This window comes from Colobus angolensis, unplaced genomic scaffold, assembly GCF_000951035.1.
Source record: "Colobus angolensis palliatus isolate OR3802 unplaced genomic scaffold, Cang.pa_1.0 Scaffold208, whole genome shotgun sequence".
Lineage (NCBI taxonomy): Eukaryota > Metazoa > Chordata > Mammalia > Primates > Cercopithecidae > Colobus > Colobus angolensis.
Genome location: NW_012115244.1, coordinates 2,270,266 through 2,283,625, shown reverse-complemented (window position 1 = coordinate 2,283,625; position 13,360 = coordinate 2,270,266). Strand labels below are relative to the sequence as shown.

General features: G+C 59.6%; 1 protein-coding gene across 1 annotated transcript in view; it reads left to right on the top strand.

The window, feature by feature from the left end:
• Positions 1-2,620: 2,620 nt before the first annotated feature.
• The window catches only part of FAM19A5 (family with sequence similarity 19 (chemokine (C-C motif)-like), member A5), a 121,182-nt gene continuing 110,442 nt past the window's right edge, over positions 2,621-13,360 (top strand). Inside the window, exons 1-2 of the mRNA XM_011942274.1 lie at positions 2,621-2,690; positions 3,015-3,215. Of these exons, the coding sequence (XP_011797664.1) occupies positions 2,621-2,690; positions 3,015-3,215 (271 nt within the window). The remainder of the gene's footprint in view (positions 2,691-3,014; positions 3,216-13,360) is intronic.

Here is a 13,360-nt window from a genome sequence, read left to right as displayed (position 1 = left end):
AGGTGCCCACGTGCCCTGTGCCTGGCTTTTCTCCCAGGCGGGATGCCAGGTCTGCTGAGGAGGGCACAGAAGGGCTTACTGTCTGTGCAGCCGCAGGGGCCTTCACCACCCCCTCCAGGAGAGACGATGCTTGGACCTGGTGAGCTCCCAGATGTGCTGTTGAGCTGGAGGAGCTTGGAGAAGCAGAGCTGCCGTGCCCTGTGTCCCCCCTGGAGCCAGAGACAGGGCATGGCTGTCCCCGGGAGGATTTTAGGCCCTTGGTGGGGTGTTTCTCCTTAAGACAAATAGCGACTGCTGCAAACAGCGCTGTGGCCACCCACAGTTACGGGAAGGATCAGACACATCAGCGTGTTTGCCATTCCTTACATGTGCCAGCCTCCTGCCAGGTAGAAGGCGTCAGGTTAATTAATTAGGAGGTGGCACCTGGGGCTGTGCGTGGGGTCTGGGAGCGCAGGCGCACAGTGTGACCGAGAAGTGCCGAGCCAGGCGCCGTTTCCCTGACACCTGAGTCAAGTGGCGAGGAGAGGAGCTGCGAGGGCCACAGCACACTCGCAGCTGCCGGGCGGAGAGGAAGCCCTGGGCCCTCTGCAGGCCCTGCCGGTGGCCTCCTGAAGGAAGGGACCCACCAGACCAGTGCTCTGGGGCCCCAGCGGCTCCCCTCGAGGTGGGCTCCACTTCAGCAATGCTCGCTTGAGGGCCGGGCCTGCTGGGGTTCTCTGCTTCAGCCCCATGTAGGCCCTCCCACCCTCAGGGCCCGGCCCTGGGCAGGCTCTCCCCTGCTTGCTCAGCTCACACACCCTCTCCCAGGTCTCCCATCCTCCGGCTAAGGAAGGAGGGACAGAGCCGGAACAACCCAGTGGTCCCTCCTCGTCCTGGCCTTGGCACCCCAGGGCTTCGGGAATGGGACACTGTGGAGCACAGCTGAGTCCATAGCTCCGCCTCCAGGCAGCCCTCCGGATGCCCTGCAGCTCACAGCTCCCTGGGCTCCAACCCTTGCTGCTGCTGGTTTTGCTAAGTCCACCTCATTCCTGTGTCCCTCGTGCCTAGAAACGGTCCGAAAGACACGTGCGTCCTCTGAAGACTGGGCTGGGAACATGTTTTAAACGCTGGGGAGTCGCAGGTGTGGGTCACGCTGCATGGTCTTAACTAGGAATGATTTTGCCCCTTGGGGTATTTGATGATGTCTGAGGACAGCTGTGCTTGTTCCAATGTGGGATGTATGGGACAGTCCCCAGCACAGAGACCCAACTCTATGTCCACGTCGCCACCGCAGGAAACCCTGGGATTCTTGGGACAGTCCCTGGCACAGAGTCCCAGCCCTGAGTCCCAGCCCTGACGTCCACATCGCCCCTGCAGGAAACCCTGGATCGCAGGAAACCTGCGGCCCCCGGATGGGAGAGGGCAGACGCCACCCGGCAACGCTGAGTGCCCTCCCGGCAGAGGTGTGCGTGCACCTGGGAAATTGGAGCTGAGCTGGGGTCACGTGCTTTAAAACCTCTTGGGCTCCAGTGTTGGCCAGGGAGCCCTGGGTCACCGTGCAAGCTGCATAGAGAGCCAGCTCAGAGAAACCAGTCCCAGCCTGGCAGGAACTGACCCGACTGGAGTGGGGGACGAGCAGGTGCAGTGGGAGGCTGCAAATTCCAGATTCTCTAAATAGGGGGCTCTGCTTGCAGAACGGGGGCAGGGGATGAGCAGGTGGAGTGGGAGGCTGTGAATTCCAGATTCTCTAAATAGGGGGCTCTGCGTGCAGAACTGGGCTGGGCGTCTCTAGTTGGAGGAGAGCTCGCTGAATAACATGTCCCCTCTTTGCCCCAAATTACTCCCTGGCACTGACCAGCACAGGATGCCTTGTGGGTGGGGTAGGGAAATTCTGAGAGGGGCAGGCGCCCAGGGCTGGTGACAGGCACAGAGAAGGGGCTGCTTTGCTCTGCTGCTGCCTCGGCCCTGACCTTGGGGAGCGCGTGGCCTTTATTTATTGCCTTTGTTGAGTCGGTCAGCGGCGTGTGATGACCAGGTGGGGGCTGTTGTGTCCACAACTTTCCAGCCCCGCTCGGGCCCAGGGCAGGTGGCCGTGCCTCCTTACTACGCAGGTTTGTGGGATAATTGGTGGGGCACCAGTTGGACCCAGTGAGGCGCTAATAATGGGCCTCTCTGTGCAGTGAGTGCCACTTGGAGAACAATGACAGCGTCCACATCTTCACCGCCCTCCATCAGAGGCTGCCTAGAAGCCACACAGGCTGCAGCGCTGGCTAGCGGGGTCCTGAATCACTGGGGCGATGAACCCCAGGCTCCAGGCGCTGGGGAAGGAAGCTGAGCACTTGGCTGTGGGGCTTCTTTTGTTTCCACCTGAAACCAGCCAGCCAGACCCCCTGAGGACAAAGCAAAGTGAGCCCAAATCTGCCCCCTATACCCAGATACTCAGTGCCCCAGGGGCACCTGCGTGGGGGGAGCCCGGCGTGCTTGCTGGCTCTGGGATGCGAGGCCCAGGGTCACTGAGGGCAGGGGAACTCGGCCTGTCCTGCAGCCAGGGGCCGGTGCTCTGGAATGCAGTGTGGAGTCCCTCGTCTCCTGCAGGAACGTTCCAGAGGGTGTCTGGCTCCCCACCCTGCCCTTTCAAAGGATGGAGCTCCTGGGCCAGGAGGACGCAGGTCTGCAGCTCCGCAGCTCCTTTGGCTCACCTACTCGAGAGGGTCAGGGGACTGGGGCTGGGATGACCCGCCCTCTGCTGGGCAGGAGGCCCTCGGCTGCTCTGGGGTCCCAGCCCCTCTTCCAGGCCAGGCCAGGCCAGGGTGAAGTGGGCACTTCAGGCTCCCCTGGCAGGAACTGCAGCCCACCCAGGTGTGCAGTCCCTGGTGGGCAGCCCCACCCAGCCACATACCTTCCATGAGGGTCACGCTGGACACGCGCCTGCCCAGCCTCTCCAGCAGGGACTGATGTGGACAGGCCTCTGGTGGGAGGGGTTCCTCTGGTATCCCGGTGCCCCAGCACCGGTGCGGCCCACGCAGGACGCTGAGTGGGTCGCGTGGATCTTCCCTGCCAGGCGGCAGCATCCTCACACCTGCTGCGAGTGTCTCCAGCCGTGCAGTGTGAGGGAGCTCTTGGACCAGAGCTCCTGCTGCCTCATTATCCAGATGCACAGCCCCGGCGTCACACCGGCCTCCCGAGCCCCGTGTTAACTGCAGAACAAATTAACCAGACTCAGGCGCTGGGAGCAGGTAATTAGTTGCTTTTGCCTAACCACAGCCTTGTGGCTGGGTCTCAGGTTGAGAGGACTTAGGGGGAAATCTGACACCCTCCAGGTTTCCTGACATTTGCTAGACATCCCAGAGTGTAAAGCATCTGCGTGGCAGTGTGGGAAGGACAGCAGGGGTCCTGGGGGGCAGCTGGGATGTGGTCTGGTTTAAATGCAGCTTCTCAGTTCCTGGCCGTGAACGGGTGATGGGACCCCTGAGCCCCAGCTCCTGTAAAATGCAGACACGCCTGCCCACCTCCCAGGCAGTATGGGTTGCAGGGGTCCGGCCAGACACACGGCTCGGGGCAGGGCCCGCAATCCTGTGTTCCTTCATCACGTTGTCCCTGAGTGTCACAGGAGGACAAGGAATCCACCTTCTCCAGGGCCTAGGCCGGACACTGACGTCCTAAAGGCCATCTCCCACCTGGGAGTCAGGAGCGGCTGGGGTGCAGGTCCTTCCTGTGGGCCCACGGAGCCCCGCACATGTGCAGCTTCCTGGCCGCCGTCCTCAACCCTTACTGCCGCGGGCCCTGCCTGCCCCCACCTACCACGGGCCTGCCTGGTGTGAGTTGAGGCTTTTCTGACCAGAGACAGACGGGTGTTAATCCTGTGGGGTAATTTTACACCGTGAGAAACCCAGTCCAGAGGCAGACGGGTGTTAATCCCACAGGGCAGTTTTACAGAGTGGGAAACCCAGGCCACTGCCCTTGCTTTGCCCCGACCCCTTTGGTGCCAAGTTTTGCGGTGGGGTCCAGAGTTACACTCTGAGGTCCATCCTGAAGCCCACTGCGCTGCTGCCTGGCCAGGCTGGGGCCCGGATCTCTGAGCTCGGTGCCTGCTCCCCTTGCGGGGATACTAGGGTGAAACAAGACGCACAGAACGTGCCGGGCCCTGGAGAGGCTGCGAGCACCCCGGGGGTTGAAGGGTCCCCTTGGGGAGGCCCCCTCTGGAGACTGTTTTCTGTGTTGGGCATTGAAGGGCCCTGGCCCTGGGAGCTTTTTTCAGTCATGGGTGCCTTGGGACCTGGCTGCGGGGGCCCTGACCCCTCCTGGTGGGGGGCAGCAGAGGCTGGCGGCCTCCTCGTCATCCCTGCAGAGAGAATTGAAGGCTCCAGGGCGGTGTCTCTGCAGCCCCAGGCAGAGGCTGGGCTGGAGTGAGGTCACTGCTTGGCCTGCAGAGTTGGTGGCAGGCATAGACTACAGCACTAGAGCCCCCATGGGCCTGCAGCATCCTCAGTTCCACTAGACGGCTGCAGGCGTGCACTTCCTGGGGCTGGGAATGGCGCTCACGGCCATCCTCGGTCCTGGTCCCTGGTGCCCGGCAGGGCAGGAGTTCGGCAAGGATGAGTGAGGGTGGGGCCAGGCCCCATGGAGGCGATTCCCAGAGGCTCCCAGGAGCCCGGAGAGCCGGGCTGCCCCCACTGGGCAGCAAGGAGGAGGCTGGGTCGCCTGGAGGACTCCAGGACCGCCCTGAACCACACAACCTTTGCAGGGAATGACCAGTGAAGGGATGAGGAGGGCACGAATGTTATCGGCCTGCCACGGCAGGGAGACTGTTCCAGCCTGGCTGCGGCCTGGGAGGCTGGGCAGGTGGTTGTTGCACAGACGTTCCTGAATGCTGGAGAGAGGGGCCCATGCTCCTGCCCCAGGGACGCGGCGGTAGGCCCGGGTGTGTTTGTGGAATGTTCTTGAAACAATACAGCTTATTTTCAGGGGTCTCACCACCGGTATGCAGGGGCCCTTCTCTCTCCCCCACCTCCCTCTCTCTCGAGCTCCCTGCTTTGCTCTGGGTCTCTCTTCTCTCCTCTGTCTTTTTTTTCCTCTCTTTCTCTCTCTGTCTCTCTCTCTCTCTCTCTGTCTCTCTCTCCATGCTTTGCTCTGTGACTCTCCTTTCCCTCTCTCTGCATCTCTCTTCGTGCAGATTCCTCCTGAACAGAGCCAAAAAGGGAGGCTTCTCGAGGGAGCGATTGGTGGGGGTGGCTGGGGGTGGCAGTGGGTCCTGGTGTTTCTGTTGTCGTGACCATGTGAGTCCATTTGTTTAAATGACTTGTGGAAAGTTACATACTAAGTCATCTTTAAAGTGAAGATGAGGATATGGGAGGAAGCCAGAACGTGGAGACGGTGAAATACTGAGAAACTGAATGTTCATTCACAGTGCCGATGTGATTTCTCAGGGATATCTGTGCCACTGTGTTTATTTCTCACAATCGTGGGTGAGAAGCGGCTCCTAGGACCTGGGCAAGGCCCCCACGCTTTCCAGGGGTAGCTTGTCACTCAGAGGGCCTGGGGGTGCAGGGCATGTTGACGGTACACTGCCCCCACTGCCCTCAGCTGCCTGGTGCGCAGACTCAGCAGGTGGGAAGTCATGGCCAGAGGAGAGTCTTCCTTTCCTTGACATTCACTCATTCACTTACTCACTCACTCATTTATTCACTCACTTACTCAATCATTAACTCATTCATCACTCATCACGCATTCACTCATTTATTACCTCATTCACTCACTCATTTATTCACTCCTTCACTCCTTTACTCATTCACTCCCACATTCATTAACTCATTCACTCATTCATTGACTCATTTAGTCACTCATTCACTCACTCATTCACTCCTTCACTCCTTTACTCATTCACTCATTTATTCACTCCTTCACTCCTTTACTCATTCACTCACTCCCTCATTCATTAACTCATTTAGTCATTCACTCATTCATTGACTCATTTAGTCACTCATTCACTCACTCATTTATTCACTCCTTCACTCCTTTACTCATTCACTCATTTATTCACTCCTTCACTCATTCATTGATTTACTCATTCATTCACTCATTCACTTATCCACACATTCATTCACTCAATCATTCACTGATTCACTCAGTCACTGATTCACCCACTCAGTCACTGATTCACCCACTCACCCACTCATTGACACATTCAGTCATAATTTACTCAGTCATTCACTCACTCACTGAGTCACTCACTCGGTCAGTCACTCATTCACTCATTCATTCATTCACCCTCTTATTCACTTACTCTCACTCACCCTCTCACTCATTCATTCACTCCCATTCATTCATTCAGTCACTCACTCAGCCACTCATTCAGTCACTCACTCATTCACTCTCTCATGCACTCACGCAATCCTTCCTTCATCTGCCGTTTGCCAGTCATTCATGAAGTGCAGTCCGTACTGGGCTTGGGGACAGGAAGGAGCTGGCCCACAGGGCATCTGGGAGGAGCTTGCTGCCCTTTTTGGTTTATGTCCACATCAAAGAGGAAAAGCAGGTCTGACCCAAAGCAGGGTCCCCTAGGGAGCCATTTTCCTGAGGTAAGAGGGATCCTCTACCCTGGTCAGGGAGGTGCATGAGCAGTGGCCCCTACTGCACCATCCTGTCTGGGCTGGTCTGGGCCTGGGGCCTGGGGACGGAGAACGCAGAGCATGGCCGGCCTTGTTCCCGGTGTGACCTGATGCATGCAAACAGAGCTCCATCCACCTAGCATCAGCCAGAGCCAGAGAGCAGGGCCAGCCCCCAGTGTGACCTGATGCATGCAAACAGAGTCTATCAACTGAGCACCGGCCGGGGCCAGAGAGCAGGGCCAGCCCCCAGTGTGACCTGATGCATGCAAACAGAGTCTATCAACTGAGCACCGGCCGGGGCCAGAGAGCAGGGCCAGCCCCCAGTGTGACCTGATGCATGCAAACAGAGTCTATCAACTGAGCACCGGCCGGGGCCAGAGAGCAGGGCCAGCCTGTCTCAAGCCAGCCGGGAGTGGGCCTGAGAGGTTGACGTGTGCTTGGGCAGCACGGTGGGCAGGTATAGCTGGTGGTGGGCAGGTATAGCTGGTGGAGGGCACAGCCACGAGAAGCAGAGGCCGGGGCCTGAGGGCAGGTAGCCCCTGAGGCAGGTAAGGGCCTGGAAGAAGCTGGGGCTTCCCAGCCTTCTTCAGGGCAACCACAGGCTGACCTCCAGCCGCTGGCCTGAGGGCAGGTAGCCCCTGAGGCTGGTAAGGGCCTGGAAGAAGCTGGGGCTTCCCAGCCTTCTTCAGGGCAACCACAGGCTGACCTCCAGCCGCTCTGCCTTCCTGGCTGCGTTTAGCAACCATCTCCCAGTCCCTACCCAGGGGGCCCAGAACCTTGCAGAAGCAGCTCCTCCTCCGCGAGGGTGTCTGTCTTCCTCGGCATCACTGCGCAGCGCATTTCAGTGGCTCTTGAGCAGTCCCTGCGTTTCTGTCTTGCACCCTCCATCCCAGCTAAGGAGGGCAGAGTCCCACCAGCACTCCCCCCTTTCCTGGGCATTGCACCCATGCTCTCTCCTGGCCTGGTTCCTTCTGTGTCTACAGGGCACATTCCCAGGCCTCTCCAGGTGCAGCCTGGGGACCTGAGAGAGAAGGAAGGGGCTTCTGGCGGTGGCACTGGGCGGTTTTGATTCAGTGCCCCTGAGGAGCCAGTGCAGGGAGCTGAACCGCAAATGCTCTGGCTTGGGTCCTGTGGGGCTGAGCAGCCCCGGCCACTGTTGTAATCATAGCCATTGCTGCTTTTTTATTTGTATTATCGTCTTTTCCACCTGTTTCTGTCGGATTTCCCAGGTGGCTCTTGGCACACTTGGCCCAGGCAGAGCTTGGGAAGAGCTGCAGGTCCCAGGCACCGCCCTCCTCCCTCCCAGCCACCCACGCACTTCCTGTGGGCCCTGCCCACGTTTGCAGGTCCACAGGCAGTGGCCAGACAGGCCAGGCCACAGGCAGGTGCCCCCGGCAGTGGTGGGAGCCAGCTGAAGATTCCACAAGGGCCATGGGAGGGGCTGGCCAGTGGGGACACAGGGAGGCGTTGCCATCAGATGGCCAGGTCACTTCAGCTGATGTTTTCCTGAGATCGCTGACTTTGCTAGCAACGCCAGCATTATATTTCACAACTATGTGAGTGAGGGCAGCCTGGGCCGGCCGCTGGCTGTCCTGTGGGGGGAACCGGGCTTCCATGATCTCCCGCACACGTGTAATTGCTTCTGTTGAAGTCAGACTGTGGCGGAGGAGTTGATTCTGGGATTTAGTAACAAACTTGATTTCACTGTAACTTAAATATTGAGACTGTGATACTCCATCGGATCCTAAAGAGCGCATTTTCTGTGTTTTTAATCCTCATACTAAGTGTCTAGACGATCCGGGATAAGACTAAACATTAGTCACTTAATTGATGAGTTGGGGCAGAGCTACCTGTGTGGATGGTTCTGACGTGGAAGTGAGGTCTTCTGCTCTGGGGAGAGGAGAGGCTCCCTGGAAATCGCTATTCCGGCCTCGATGGTGCCCCCACTCGTGGCAGGGCCCTGCTGCCTCCGAACCCCAGGAGCCCCAGGGCTGCTGCCATGGAGCCTGGAGGTGGCTGGGCCTGAGGCCTGCAGCTTGGGGTAGAGCTAGTATGGGTGTGGACTGGTACCCTGGCTGAGCAGGAGTCTGGCATCCTCTTCCAGGAGTGACAGGATGGGGCAGCTGTGCCCAAGGAGGACAGCCTCGGTGTAGGGCAGCATGTAGTCCAGCTGGATGGGAAGGTACAGGGCCCTGAGAGGCTGAGGCCAGAGCTCTGGACCCTGCTGGCCCCTGCCCCATGGTGTGGGCAGAAGGGGCCAAGTGAGTAAAGCTGGGGTTGCCAGATGATGTTCCTGGCCAGCTGCAGGGGCCCTGGCTGGGGGCTTCTGGGAGGGTGGAAGGGGAGGTGTCTGCAGGTGAGCAGCCTTTCCGAGTCCCTGGCTCTGCCCCCACACCTGCTTTGTCAGGGCACAGACACCTGTGTGGTGGACAAGGCACACAGACCTCTGAGCAGGGCCGTGGCTCCTGGGGCATGCCTGGGTGTGAGGATCTGTGTGTGTGCGTGTACCTCACTAAATGAGTGTGGCGTAGAGATGTGTGTGTGCCTGTGGGGAGTGTGAGTTCATGGTGGCATGTGCACACACGTGTGCGTGTGCATATGGGCGGTGCCCGTGCATCCCAGGCGGCCTGTGACAGGAAACCTGGCGGGGCTGGTCCCGCCCCAGAGCTCTGATGTCTCAGCTAGAGAGCGGTTCCTGCCGACCCGTCCTCGCCTGTCTGCCTGACCCCTCCTCGCCTGTCTGCCTTTCTTACCTTGTCTTTTGGCCTCAGCCCACACCGACTGGCTAGTTTCACCCATAATAAAAGCAGTAATAATAGTAACCTCCTAATTGATGTGTGGAGCCAGCATTATGGGCAGCAAAGTGCCTTTGCAAACCCTGTGGTCACGAGACAGCCTCGCCAGCCTGAGCTCTGCCGTTATCCCTGCTGGTCTCACATCTGTAATGAAATCCCGCCCCCTCGCTCAGGTGTGTGGTGTGTGTGTGTTTTGTGTGTGTGCGTGTGTCGGGCGTGTGTTATGTCTGTGACGAGGCAGAGTAGAACTCACAGCCTCGTGTCCAGCCCAAGCCATCGACGTCCCCAACGCCTTCCCAGCCACCCCCACGCACCCAACATGGCCGAGCAGTTTCCTACCCAGCGGAAACTCTCCCTGAGGCCTTTCTCCTTCCGGTTTATGAATAAGTCTTCTCCTTGTGTAACGCCTTGAAAACAGAGCCAAGCACGGAGTTGGGACCTGGGATCCTGAGGTTGTCCTGCCCAGGGGGACAGGGACTCCCTGCAGAGGGAGTCTTCTCCTGCTAAACTGACAAGACAGTTACTGAGAACATGATGCAAGGGGCACCCAGGGTATTAGAAATCGCCCAGCTCGAGATTCTCCATGGCCAAGAGCGCTCACCTGCGGGTATGGGGGACTCAGCGAGCACACAGGCGTGTCCTGTCTGTCACCATGCCCTGGCAGTGCCAGCCCAGTTGCTGGCATTATTCACACCTTCTTCCTCGAGAGCTACTCCTACAAAGCGAATGACTGGTCACAGGGTACACGTGTCTTAGACCCCGACACTATGACCTGGACCACCACACACACGCAGCACCCCCCTGACACTAAGCCCTGGGTCACTGCACACAGGCAGCACCCCAACACTAAGCCCTGGGTCACCACACACAGACAGCACCCCTCCCCCGACGCTAAGCCCTGGGTCAGTGCACACAGGCGACACCCCGACACTAAGCCCTGGGTCACCACACACAGGTGACCCTCCCTGCTCCTCGACACTAAGCCCTGGGTCACTGCACACAAGCGGTACCCCGACACTAAGCCTAGCTCTTCTCCTGGCCTCATCCTCCCAGGTCCCAGCTCAGAGATGGCGCCCATGCAGGTGGGCAGGACAGGCTGAGAACACCGCGTTGCCCCACCCATCACTTGGACACAGGCTGGTCTGTGAGCACTCCCTACAGGAACTCTGGATGGCCCTATGGCGCCTCCTTTTCTCCCTGTTGGGGACCTGCCCCTGGGCCCCACCTTCCCCGTGGCGCTGTGGGGCGCCTCTGCCCGCCCCTGCCCTCAGGCCTGCCGGGCCGCTCAGTTGCACCTGTTTTTGGTCTGACCAAGCACAGAGCTGATATTTGTGATGGGCAAATGCCACCCTCTTGGTCTGTGCCTGTCAAAGTCATTTTGGATCTTCATCCTGTCATCTGTCACGTCAGACATCCTCCCAGATCTGTGTCACAGCCTGGCAGGATCACACGGTTTGTCTTTCTGCACCCCACGGGTGGCAGGAGCTGCTCTAGAGGGACCAGGCTGAGCTCCAGACACCCTGAGGGCCTGTTTCCCGCCAGGGAGGCCCCAGCCTGGCCCCTGAGTGACTCCCTTTGTCACACCTCCTGGAGCCTGGGCCTGGTCTGTGACCCCCTGAAGCCACTCCCAGGTGCCCCCACTGCCCCACCAGCCCCCACCCAGCACCTGGAAGGAGGGGGCACCGCCTGTCTCCTAGACATTCTCCCTGGACCTTCCAGTGACCTGCCCAGCCTGGGTGGTCCCTTGCCTTGAGCACTCTGCAGGGATTTGAGGGGCTTCTGTCGTGGCCACCAGTCTGGTCTTCCCTGGGTCCAGCCGTCTCCTCTGTCAAAACTTGACTCACTCATGAAAACAGAGTGGCTGGACTTGGTCCTGCACCCACCTCTCCTCAGTCCACAGCGTCCTTCCCGCCGTTGCCTGCCGGGGTCCCGGGGTCTGGGCAGGGCTCTGGGAGTTTCGCTGCACAGATACTTTCTTCAGTACCCCGCCCCTCGTCCGCAGGTCCCAGATCATGACCCCCAGGCCTGCGGCTTCAGCGCTGTGAGCTGTTTCTGTAAAGTTTGTAGGAACCGAGGTGATGCTGGCGCTAGCCTGGGTGGGTTGCGCAGGGCTTGCTGCAGCCCCTGAACCCAGTCCGGCCTGTGCCCTGCTGTGCCAGTGCAGCAAATGGGGCCGGCGCCAGGCTTTTCGGCTCTGCGGGCCTCAGGCTCCCAGAAGCCACCAGACCACTCCTCAGTTCCTGCCCTGGGAGAGTGGAGGCTCGGTCTGGCCCCCAGCAGGGCTCCCAGGCAGGTCTGCCATGCAGCTCTGCTGGAGGGTGGAGGGCCCTGCTGTGTGGGAGCTCAGAGCTGGCGTCTGAGTGGGCATGGGGGCGTGCCAGCACCCACTGCCCTCTGCATGCTGATGAGGGATGTGAATGGGCCTACAGCCTGCAGAAGCGTCTCCAGCCTGCGTGCCTAGCACAGACACAGCCTGGGCTCCCTTGGCAACCAAGGCTGGCTTATCTCAGCTGTCAAGTGGGGTGTGCTTCTAAGGTGGGGTTTTCCCTGGGTCGTGGTCTCCCTTTTTGGCTCAGACACAGCCAGCTGGGCGGGCAGGACAGGACAGGGCAGGGCTGGGCTGTGGGTGATGAGAGGCATTTACCCCAGGGCAGTTTCTTCCAGAGACTGGGCGGGGGCTCCTAAGTATGCAGGCTCCCCCAGCCACATGCCTCACAGACAGTGCCCGGCTCACACCTGGCTCTGCCTGTCAGGGATCTTCTCTGTATGGCACAGAGCTAGGCTGCCTCCCTAATTCAAAGGCCAGGGGACGAGCTGAGGAGTGAGTGGTCTGCCCGGGCTCCCCAGCTGGGGGGTTGTTGGTGGGGTCTGCCCTGTGGGACATCTTCTGCCTGAAGCTGAGACCGTGGTGGCACTGTGGCCCCCATGCCGGGGCAGTGGGAACAGTGACCTGTGGTCTCTGGTGGTTCCCTGCTGCCTTGGAATTCCAGGTGGCCACATTCTTTCCACAGAAGGGGGTCTCTGTGAAGTGATGCCTGACAAACGCCACTTACGGAAAGGGGTTTCCTGTGATGAACCCGTACGCGCCCTGACGGAAGGTCAAGGCTGGGGATGTGTTCCGGGAGGGGCTGGTCCTAGGGGCTGGGGGGCTGGATTCTTTCTTTTTAAAATCTCTCTCTCTGACTTCTGATTTTTGCCACACAATGATGTCACTGCCTTTCTAAGAAAACTCCCCCAAAGGCAGCTTTGTTCTTTTCCATTCTGACGGTGGCTGCCCCTCCCCCCCGCACACCCTCCCCTCGCACACGCGTGTGCACACGGCCTCGCTCCCTGGGAGCCCTCGGCAGGCCCCTGGTGCAGGCCAACCCAGCGGAAAGGCCACCGGTGGGGGCCTGCAAGGTCCCGTGTCCTCTCAGCAGAGACCACTCCGCAAGCACTCTGCCTGGGCTTTGTGGGAGTTGGTGCTGGAGAAGGAATTGTGATTACTTGCTTTATTTTTGACTGTTTTTCCTTCTGGTCTTAAAAGCAATGCAAACTCTTTATTTAAAAACAAAAAGATGAGAGAAGAGAAAGAAACACCATCGCCTATCTCCGAGAAAAGGCTGGCACCGTGGGTGGAGCTGGCACCGTGGGTGGACCAGCAGCACGCTGAGGGGGCAGCCTGGTGGAGGGGCCTGTGCTTTGCTGAGGGCACCAAGCCCTGTGGGGATGCCTTGCCGCTATCCCAGCCCTGCCAGATCCCCAGGGGACCCCAGAACTTCCCAAATGACCTCCTTCTAGAAGCTGGGCAGGTGCAAAGGGGTGGCCCAGGGACCCGGGTCTACCCTGCACCTCCAGACAGCAGGACGCCTCCCGGCTCTCACGCTCCACAGGCAGCCCTGGTGTGGCCTCCCCAGCTCCTGACTCCGGGTGGGCCCGTCCTCCCTTCCGAACCCCCGTTTCTGAGAATGAGGTGATTTTGGAGCTCATGAGCAGAGG